The following is a 10,204-nucleotide window of genomic DNA, read 5'->3' as shown; positions in this document are numbered from 1 at the left end:
CCCACTTATGTGAATGCTTCACTGGCGAGTGATGAGGAAAAGGCCTACGTTAACTTACTCAAAGAGTATAAAGATGTATTTTCCTGGAGTTACAAAGAAATGTCTGGATTAGACCCGGAGGTAGCAGTCCATCATTTTCCTGTGAAAAAGCGGTGCACGTCCCATTAAGCAAGCTCAACGGCATTTTAGGCCTGAATTGGTTCCCGTGATCGAAACTGAAGTTAACAATCTTATTGAGGCTGGCTTTATCCGTGAAGTTAAGTACCCCACATGGGTTTCAAGTATTGTCCCCGTGAGGAAGAAGAATGGGCAAATTCGAGTTTGCGTTGACTTTAGGGATCTCAATAATGCATGTCCCAAAGATGAATTCCACTTCATATCCCTGAGCTTATGATTGATACCACAACTGGGTATGAGGCGACGTCTTTTATTGATGGTTCATCCGGCTACAATCAGATCCGTATGTCGCTAAAGGATGAAGAGTTGACCGCATTCCGCACTTCTAAGGGCATTTATAGATACAAAGTAATGCTTTTCGATTTGAAGAACGCTAGAGCAACATACCAAAGACCTATGCAAAACATCTTTGATAACATTCTTCACAAAAATGTTGAATGTTATGTTGATGATTTAGTAGTGAAATCAAGAAAACAGTGTGATCACTTGCAAGACTTGAGAATGGTGTTTGATCTACTACGAAGTTATCAACTTAGAATGAATCCTTTGAAATGTGCGTTTGAAGTTACCTCTGGAAAATTCCTTGGCTTTATTGTACGACATCGAGGATTAGAAATTGATCAAGTAAAAGTAGATGCAATACTGAAAATGGTACAGCCAAGAAACATCCATGAATTGAAGAGTTTGCAAGGAAAGCTAACATATCTTAGGAGATTCATCTCGAATCTAGCAAGAAAGTGCCAACCATTCAGCCTCCTTATGAAAAAGGGCAATCTTTTCGAATGGGACCAAGCTTGTAGTAATGCCTTTGAGAGCATCAAGTCTTACTTGACAAAACCATTAGTTTTAGCAGCTCCTGTTCCTGGAAAGCCATTGACACTTTATATATCAGCTCAAGAAAGATCAGTGGGAGCACTCTTAGCCCAAGAGAATGGCAAAGAGAAAGAAAATTCCCTTTACTACTTGAGTAGGATGATGACACCAAATAAGTTGAAGTACTCGCCAATCGAAAAGCTATGTTTGGCATTAGTCTTCTCAATTCAGAAAATGAATCACTACTTTCAAGCTCACGTCGTCCGTCTTATTTCTAAAGCCAACCCCATCAAATTTGTGATGTCGAAACCTGTCCTCAATGATAGACTAGCAAGATGGTATCTCCAATTTTAGCAATTTGAAATTGTGTATGTTCCTCAAAAGGCTGTGAAAGGGCAAGCATTGACAGACTTCTTAGCAGACCACCCGATACCTGATGATTGGGAACTCACTAATAAATTACCTGATGAAAATGCAATGGCTGTTGAAGTTCAACCGCCTTGGAAGATGTATTTTGATAGGGCGTCACATCGCGAAAGAGCTGGCGCTAGGGTGATATTTGTCACTTCTCGAGAGGAGATCTTGAAGTATTCCTTCACCTTAACACAATGTTGCTCCAATAATGTTGCAGAATATCAAGCCTTAATACTTGGGCTTGAAATGGCGGTTGATATGAAGCTATTGCAATTACAAGTTTTTGGAGACTCTGAATTAGTGATCAATCAATTATTGGGTAGCTATGAAGTCAAAAAGCCAGAATTGCGTCTCTATCATGACTATGCACAAAAATTGATTAGATGGCTCGGAGATGTAACTCTTCAACATATTCCAAGAAATGAGAATAAGAAAGTTGATGCTTTAGCCGCTTTGGCTTCAACTTTAACTCTGTCTGATCAAGCGCAAATCACTATCTGCCAAAAATGGATAGTACCACCGGATGTGGATGAAGAAAACAAATTTGAACATCTTGTAGTTGTCTCACAAGCTGAGATAGTCGATTGGAGACATGACCTGATTGATTACTTATGTTACAATATACTTCCAGAAGATCCAAAGAGAAAGACTGAAATTCGTCATCGTGCTCCTAGGTTTCTTTACTACAAAGATACTCTTTATCGAAAATCATTCGAGGGAGTCCTCTTGCGTTGTTTGGGGGAAGAAGAAGCGATTCAAGCTATGCAAGAAACACATTCTGGAGTTTGTGGATCACATCAATCTGGGACCAAGTTACACTTTCATATAAAAAGAATGGGGTATTATTGGCCAACAATGGTAAAAGATTGCTTGGATTATGCTCGAAGATGTCAAGCATGTCAATTTCATGCAAACTTTATATACCAACCTCCTGATGTATTACATCCGACTGTTGCATCTTGGCCATTTGATGCTTGGGGGCTAGACATGGTTGGACCACTACCTAAATCTTCTGGTGGTCACTTGTATATCTTGGCTGCGACAGATTACTTCTCAAAATGGGTTGAGGTTGTTGCCCTCAAAGAAGTAAAGAAGGAAAATGTTGCAAACTTCATCAGGGTGAACATCATCTATCGTTTTGGCATTCCTAATTATATACTAACAGATAATGGAAAGCCATTCACCAATAAATTGATGGATAAGATCTGCGACCTTTTTGGCTTCAAGCAACGTAATTCATCAATGTATTATGTTGCTGCAAATGGAATAGCTAAAGCATTTAACAAGACCTTGTGCAACTTGTTAAAGAAGGTCGTCTCCAAATCTAAAAGGGATTGGCATGATAGAATGGAAGAAGCTCTTTGGGCATACCGAACGACTCATCGCACACTGACTCAAGCAACTCCTTATTCTCTTGTTTTTTGGAACTGAAGCAGTCCTTCCACTTGAACGACAAATACCGTCATTGAGGCTTTCCATCCAAGAGGGACTTACTGAAGAAGAAAATGCTTGTCTGCGCCTTGAAGAGTTAGAATCTCTCGATGAGAAAAGGTTGGAAGCTCAACAAAGTCTTGAGTGTTATCAAACTCGTCTTTCTCGTGCTTTCAATAAAAAGGTTTGCCTAAGGTCTTTCCAAGTCGGTGATCAAGTCCTTGTGCTAAGAAGACCAATTATCATATCTCATAAATTGAAAAGCAAGTTCACATCAAAATGGGATGGACCATATGTCATTCAAGAAGTCTATTCAAGCGGAGCTTACAAAATTGTGGATGTAGACGGCTTGCGGATTGTTCCCATCAATGGAAAATTCTTGAAGAAGTACTATCCTTGAAGCGGCGTCATACTCCTAGCCCGCAAGAGTATAAACTGTGTACGGCCCCAAAAAAAAAAATGTCCGCTAGGTTGAAAATCTTGAAAGAGGCGGCTTAGGCAAAAGCTAGGACACAAAAAAAAAATAATAATAAAAATCACTCTCTGAACTACATAATGACTTGATCCTCTTCACTGAGGTACGTAGGCAGCTTAGAGTATTATTACTCTAGTTCAGTCATAAGAATAAAAAATAAAAAGAAAACAAGAAAAGAAAAAAAAACGTCGCCATGTGAATATCATGCTAATTCTTTCAAATGAAGATTCAAGCACGTAGATTTTGAGCCAAATTCAAACACAAATCTGTACTAATCCGTAAATCCCATGGATGTGATTTTTTTTATGTAGACTGAAGATATCGAAGTTATCTTTCCAACAAAAAAGGAAGCTCATTATTCCGGCGCTCCTACTCCACGTTATGAATTTTCTTCCACATGTGCGCAAAGCTGAAGAAAGCTAAAAATTCAAACACCCAAATTTTGAGCTGACTTTGAAGACAAATATGTATTAATCCATAAATCCTATAGACGTGATTTTTATATGGATTGAAGATATCAAAGTCGTCTTTCCAACAAAAAAAAAAGCTCATTATTCTGGCGCTCCTACTCCACGTTATGAATTTTCTTCCACATGTGCGCAAAGCTGAAGAAAGCTGAAAATTCAAGCACCCAGATTTTGAGCTGACTTTGAAGAAAAATTTGTATTAATCCGTAAATCTTATAGATGTGATTTTTATATGGATTGAAGATCTAGAAGTCGTCTTTCCAACAACAAAAGAAGCTCATTATTCCGGCGCTTCTACTCCACGTTCTGAATTTTCTTCCTCACGTGCGCAAAGCTGAAAAAAACTGAAAATTCAAGCACGCGGATTTCGAGTTGACTTTGGAGACAAATCTGTATTAATCCGTAAATCCTATGGACGTGATATTTATATAGATTGAAGATGTCGAAGTTATATTTCCAACAAAAAAAGAAGCTCATTATTCTGGTGCTCCTACTTCACGTTATGAATTTTCTTCCTCATTGCACAAAGCTGAAGAAAGCTGAAAAGTTAACGTTTTGTTGCTATCCTCATATAAACGCTAGCTTATGGAGTCTTTTTTTTAATAAGGAAAGGGGGATCGTGGAAAGAAACAATCAAAATTCAAGAGGAGAAAATTCTTATTGAAATATAAGTCACTATTTTATTGCTTCAAAAAAGAACCACTACACCATAATGAGCGAATTAGAAAATCCTAAGCAAATAAATAAAAAAATCTAACTACGGAAAAAGTTTGAAGCTTATGATTTCTTGGCGACTTTTCTCAACTGCCCCTTCTAGCTTGGCTAGTCTCTCAACTTCATCATTAGACATCACATTATTTGCCTCAATGGTATATATCTCGCCCTCCGTAATGGTGACATTCTTTTGACTTTTGGACAGCTTCTCTTGATATTTGTTAATGAGCGCGGTGACCTTCTTTTTCTTGGAAGTCAATGCTTTTAAGTCTTTCTCCACATCTGCTAGAGTTGCTTGAAGTTTATCCATGGATCCATCCAACTTTTCATGTGCCAGCTTTGCATCATCGAGATGGCGTTGTGCATCAGAGAGGGCCTTTTCATGTGATTCTTTAGTCATCTTTGATGATCTTAAAGTATCATACTCTGCGTACGACTTGAAGAAATTCTTGACATGATCCTCTAAAGAAGAAACATCAATAATGTTTACCTTTCTAATCTCCTCAAGAGTTGAAGTAATACTTGACTCTAATTCTGTAAAGCCATCTGAAGAACCTAAGGAAAATTGTGTAATCCATCCACACAATGCGCCCCACATCTCAGAAACAAAAGTTGATTTGGCATGGTAAATGGTTTCTTGTGGCTCAAAAGTAGGAGCACCAGGTCGCAATGGCCTACTGGGTGACTTTCTTGGTGGAACTACTTCCAATGAAGGCATCACGTCATTAGAAGGTGACTTTCTTGGTGGAACTACTTCCAATGAAGGATGATCATCATTAATGGAAGAATGAAAGTTTTTTGCAGCCACATCAAGATCATTAAGATCTACTGTGAAATTTGCAACCGCGCCATTGTTAAGGTCGCCATCATATAGTTCTTGAAGGTCCAACTAAAAAAAAAAGTAAGAACAAAAAGATGATCAGATTCAAAACTTTGAAAAAAAAGAGGAGGGGACCTTACTTGTTTTGCCAATTCAAACAACGAGGCCGAGTTCGAATCCTCATCAACAAAGTCGTTGTCATCAATGACAATTGTATCTAAAATATCAATACCACAACAAACATCATCTAGCTCTTGTGCCTTTCTTTTTGGACGATTCCAGTGACGATCTGTTGGACTAGGAGATGCATTGGGTCGTCCAACACCATCCGGTAAAGCATACATATGAGAAATTTCATCACAAGGCGTCTCAAGGTTTGACGTTTGGTCATTACCATTGTCTGATGATACATAAAGTTCATTTGTTCCAGAAGAACAATGGTCAACTTTGGGAGCAGGTGAAGTCGCCTTTGAGGCTAATGTGAGGTGCCTCAATTTTGATTTCGCAGGCACATCCCCATCTTTCAAGGTTTTAGACTTGGATGAGGTCTTAGCGACTTGCAGAGTATCATTTGACTTCACTTGAGATTTGGAAGAAGGATGTGACTTTTTCTTTGAATGATCAGAAGCCCCTTTAGATGAAATGGATGTAGAGTCTTGCTTCGTCTTCTTCAAAATGATGCGGAGGTTTCCTTGGGAAGTATTCAGCCTTTGGGATGGCCACCAGTCTACATACTCGCGGGTCATTAAAGGAGCACCCTCTAATGGGCACGTTGGAATCATGACTTTAGAAAAAGTATTAAGTCGAAAAGAGGAATTCCAAAGTTGCACCAATGTTAATAGTGTACCATCGTAAGGACGCTCCATAAGATCTCCGGGAACATCTTGACAAAAAATGAATTGTCGACTAAATCTGATAGGGTTGTAGGACTCCACGATGAAATTTGAATCATGCCTAAGGGTTACATTGCCTAAATGAAGGCTTATGATATATTCGTTCCACGAATTTGAAAGCTTGCCATTATCAGTAAGGTGAAAATCCCTCCCTTACAATATTGCTAAATGATGGAGGCGACGGGGATCATCCTGTTGAAATAACTTTTGGGCGTCAGTAAAATCAAAACACTTGGCCATCTTCTTGCCATAAATTTTGCAAAGAGGTATCGATCGATATGAACGATTGGCACGATGATGAGTCCCAAAGTATTCCCCAAGCCAACCATATACATAGTGTATGGGGAAAATTATATTTGCCACACTCAAGTTTGAAGAAGTAGAGATTTCTTTCAGGCCGCGATATATGCTTGCAAGAACTAGGACCGCTAAGGAGAATTTCTTTCCATGCGCCATCAAGCTCGCAACTTTAAAAACACTAGCGCGCACATGGTTGACTTTCTTATTCGGAAGCACAAATTTGCAAAGACAACAAGTAAAGAAGGCTGCCAAGCTAGTCTCATCTCTAAGTGATTCTTCCACATCTAACTCAACAAAGGGGGCATTCTCCTCATCAGTCTGGGGTAGGAAGTTCGAATCAACATGTCCAAAAGGATTGTGGTTTAATCTTGGTTTTGTGGCTTGTACCTTTGACACCTTATGCGGAGGCTCAGCATATCTATTAGGTCCTCTAAACCAAAACTTCACCCAATCATGGACGGACACCTCCTAAAGATCATCTTTCACTAATCTGTAGAAGGCCGAAAACAAATATCGACAACTTTGGGGAAGAAGCAATTCTTTTTGAGTATTTGTCTGTGTCATTTCTTTCGCCGAGGGAACGACTTCGTCATAAAAGTGCCCTTGTACGGGGAGACCTCCAATGGCTTGTAAGTCCCAAAGTGATATGGATATCTCTCCAATTAAAGTATAAAGCGTATTGGTAGATGGGCGCCAAAGTTCACAAAAAGAATGGAGTACATTGTCATCATAATCGTACGTGAACAAAGAAGTATATACAGCGTCATAGACCTTGATGAGCTCCAAAATCTCCTTGTGGCGGGGCAGCACGTCCTCTACCCATTCCCAATAGCCAGGTGTGTAGCAAACATTGCCAAAGTTAGAAGAGGGAACACACCAATTGTTGAAACTTCCATCAGAATGAGAAGATTTGGAAGATGCTGCATCATGATGAATCGCGAATTTCAGTAAAGGAACTTTCATGCTAGTAGCCTTGCTCGAGAAGTTTCTCATAACGTCTTTGGTATCCATTTTTGACCATTATTTAAGGAGAAGAGATTTATCATATGCCCCACTAACAAGGGAGAAGATGCCGATAGCAGGAGGTTGAACCTCCAAAACTAGAACTTTGGCATTTGGATTTTGTTGGTCGTTGCCCACTATTTCAAGAAGAGGATGCGGCGAATCTCGGTCGCGGAAGTGCATCATGTTGCGGGATCGAAGTTGTATTTCTCTATCAAATATCTGGAAAAAAAATTAAACAAAAGAATAAGTTCAGATTCGTATGAACATGTCCAAAGTAAAGGTGGTAACCTCAATTTTATTTTATTTTTGCGGTTGGTGAAAGGCTGATTTCAAATAGAAAACTGAATCAACACAAATGCAATCTAATTGTGATTTTCATATATGATGTATCCCTATGAATTTACTTTCCAACACCGCAAACCGCTTTTGATTTCGTTATTCCTACGTCGAGATATGAATTTTTCCGCAAAGTCGTACAAAGCTGATGCGTTCAGTTTATCAGAATTTTAGGATGAGTTCAAAAAATCACCTGAGTAAATTCTAGAGTTGTCTGATATTGATTTTCGGATATGTTGTAGCTCTATGAGTCTATTTTTTAGAAAATCAAACGGATCACAATTTCAATATCCCTACAATGAGATATGAATTTTCTACCAAAGTCGCGCTGAGCTGAAAAAAAAGGGTGACGAAAATCAGAGTTGAAAAAGAATTTACTTGAGAGAGAAGGTCTCCATTGAACTCGATGATGCGGCAATGCGATATACCATCACCGGGTGAATGTGGGTATATATAGATTTCAAAATATGAAGACATCAATTTGATTCCTACAAATTATGGAAAATTATAATGATGGAAAGTTTACTTCCTACAAATTATGGAAATTATGGTAAGTTTTCATAGGAATTAAATTATGGAAATTTTCCATGGGAATCAAATTATGAAAATTCCATAGAAATCAAATTATGGCAAGTTTTCATAAGAATCAAATTATGAAAATTTTCCAAAGAAGTCGAGTTATGGAAATCTCATAGAAACCAAATTATGGTAAGGTTTTCTCAGAAACTACATGGGGAGTAAAAAGAAATACCCCGAAGGAGAATAGACTCGCGTAATGAGAATTTGAATTCCTTGTGTTTTATTCAAGTGATTGAGCAAAGTTGAAAAAAAAAACCACCGACAGGGCATTCAACCCCAAAGAAAGCAACGCCTAAAATTTGTGTCGAAATCACAAGCTCTTATCACCAAGTCAAGCTTGTAGACGCAATCCTTGCTCATCGAATTGGCGGTCGTTTTGTAGTTGATGACCCAAATAAAATTACCAAACTATGAAGAAATGTCATGCGATAAGTCTTCATGAGCTCAAAACACTTCAAGTCGAAAATGAGTTGATAAACAACCAAAAGTCAAATGATCTCTTACAAATTAGAGAATGTTGTCATGAAGACTCTGGTAAATGTTGACATCAACATATCGGCATAGTCATTTCTCATGAAGCTTCAAATGTTTCTTGAAAGATCAACTACGAAAAAAAAAAAATTTGCTTCACAAATACTTCAAGGCTTGTCTTTACAAGTTCGATAAATCGAGCACCCCAACAAGCCTCGAAGCAGGGGGCATTTGTAGACAGTGAAGTTTTATTGATAAATTCATACTAAATTTGAATTAAATCTTAAATTCATGATACGTTGACCAAGTCAAATTACTGGTTAATAAAGTCGGATTAATATTTAAGTCAAAATTATATGACTTAAATCAAGTCCAAATAACATTTGGGCCAGTCCATTAAATTGACAAGATGAACCCAACTCATGTTCTTCAGGTCCAGGGGTCAAAATTGTTTGGACCAAAATACCCCTAAAGCCCTAGCTCAAGCCTATATAAAGAGGTCTTCATAAGACCAGAAGGGATAGACACATACATCCACACAAAAATATATAATTGCTCTTCAGTGATGATCTGCAAGTCTTCCGCATACAAAGAAGTCTTCGCTCCAAGTATTGAGCCGCAAGTATTCCGCCAAATCAAGAACATCTGTGGACCAAGTATTGAGCCGCAAGTATTTCGCCAAATCAAGAACATTTGTGGAGAAGAATCAGGGGATTACATATCTTTTTAAGAGATTTTATAAAGATTGTAACATTCGCATTAATTCAAATACAAATATTATTGTTTGCTTGCTATTTTTCTTTTCCTGTTTACTGTATTTCAGGATTGAAACTTTATACGCTTAGGGGTCGTTTGGTAGAGTGTATTAGGAAAAATAATGCGTGTATTAGGAAAAATAATGCATGCGTTAGGTGTGTGTATTAGTAATACTTTGTTTGGTACACTTTTTTATGTCAAGCATTAGTTATACACTATATTGTGTATTAAGTTGTGTATTACTAATACCAAGAAATTCTAGGTATTAGTAATACATAGCATTTTAACACTTGCATTAGATTATATAATTACAAAACTATCCTCAAAGTCTTTTAAAAAAACATTTTCCATAGTACTTGGTTTAGAAACCTTTTATCTTCTCTGTACTTTGTCTATGGATATAAGGTAAACTGAATATAATTTTTTTGAACAACCAGAACAATAGATTGTGCAGCAAACTAATTTTCCTATAACATACGTGAGCTAAGAATAAAGCTACAGTACATTGTTTCATTGAATTGTTAATTTGATTAATCAACATTTACATAGTTTG

General features: G+C 37.8%; 1 protein-coding gene across 1 annotated transcript; it reads left to right on the top strand.

Annotated features, from left to right (window-relative positions):
- The first annotated feature begins 390 nt into the window (after positions 1 to 390).
- Positions 391 to 3,235, top strand: LOC125873694 (uncharacterized). Its single transcript, XM_049554569.1, has 3 exons — positions 391 to 1,287; positions 1,375 to 2,635; positions 2,841 to 3,235. Exons 1-3 carry the CDS (start codon positions 391 to 393, stop codon positions 3,233 to 3,235), a joined length of 2,553 nt encoding a protein of 850 aa, XP_049410526.1.
- Positions 3,236 to 10,204: the final 6,969 nt, after the last annotated feature.

This window comes from Solanum stenotomum, chromosome 8 (genome assembly GCF_019186545.1).
Source record: "Solanum stenotomum isolate F172 chromosome 8, ASM1918654v1, whole genome shotgun sequence".
NCBI classification, from domain to species: Eukaryota; Viridiplantae; Streptophyta; class Magnoliopsida; order Solanales; family Solanaceae; genus Solanum; species Solanum stenotomum.
The sequence above is the reverse complement of the archived record's forward strand: the minus strand, read 5'-3'. Positions and strand labels throughout refer to the sequence as shown.

Excerpts from the sequence above, each read along its gene's own strand:
- LOC125873694 (XM_049554569.1), top strand. The coding sequence starts at position 391 with ATGATTGATACCACAACTGGGTATGAGGCGACGTCTTTTATTGATGGT. Across the intron at positions 1,288-1,374 it reads AAGCCAACCCCATCAAATTT|GCTGTGAAAGGGCAAGCATT; the intron begins GTGATGTCGAAA and ends GTTCCTCAAAAG. Across the intron at positions 2,636-2,840 it reads CCTTTTTGGCTTCAAGCAAC|TCCTTCCACTTGAACGACAA; the intron begins GTAATTCATCAA and ends GAACTGAAGCAG.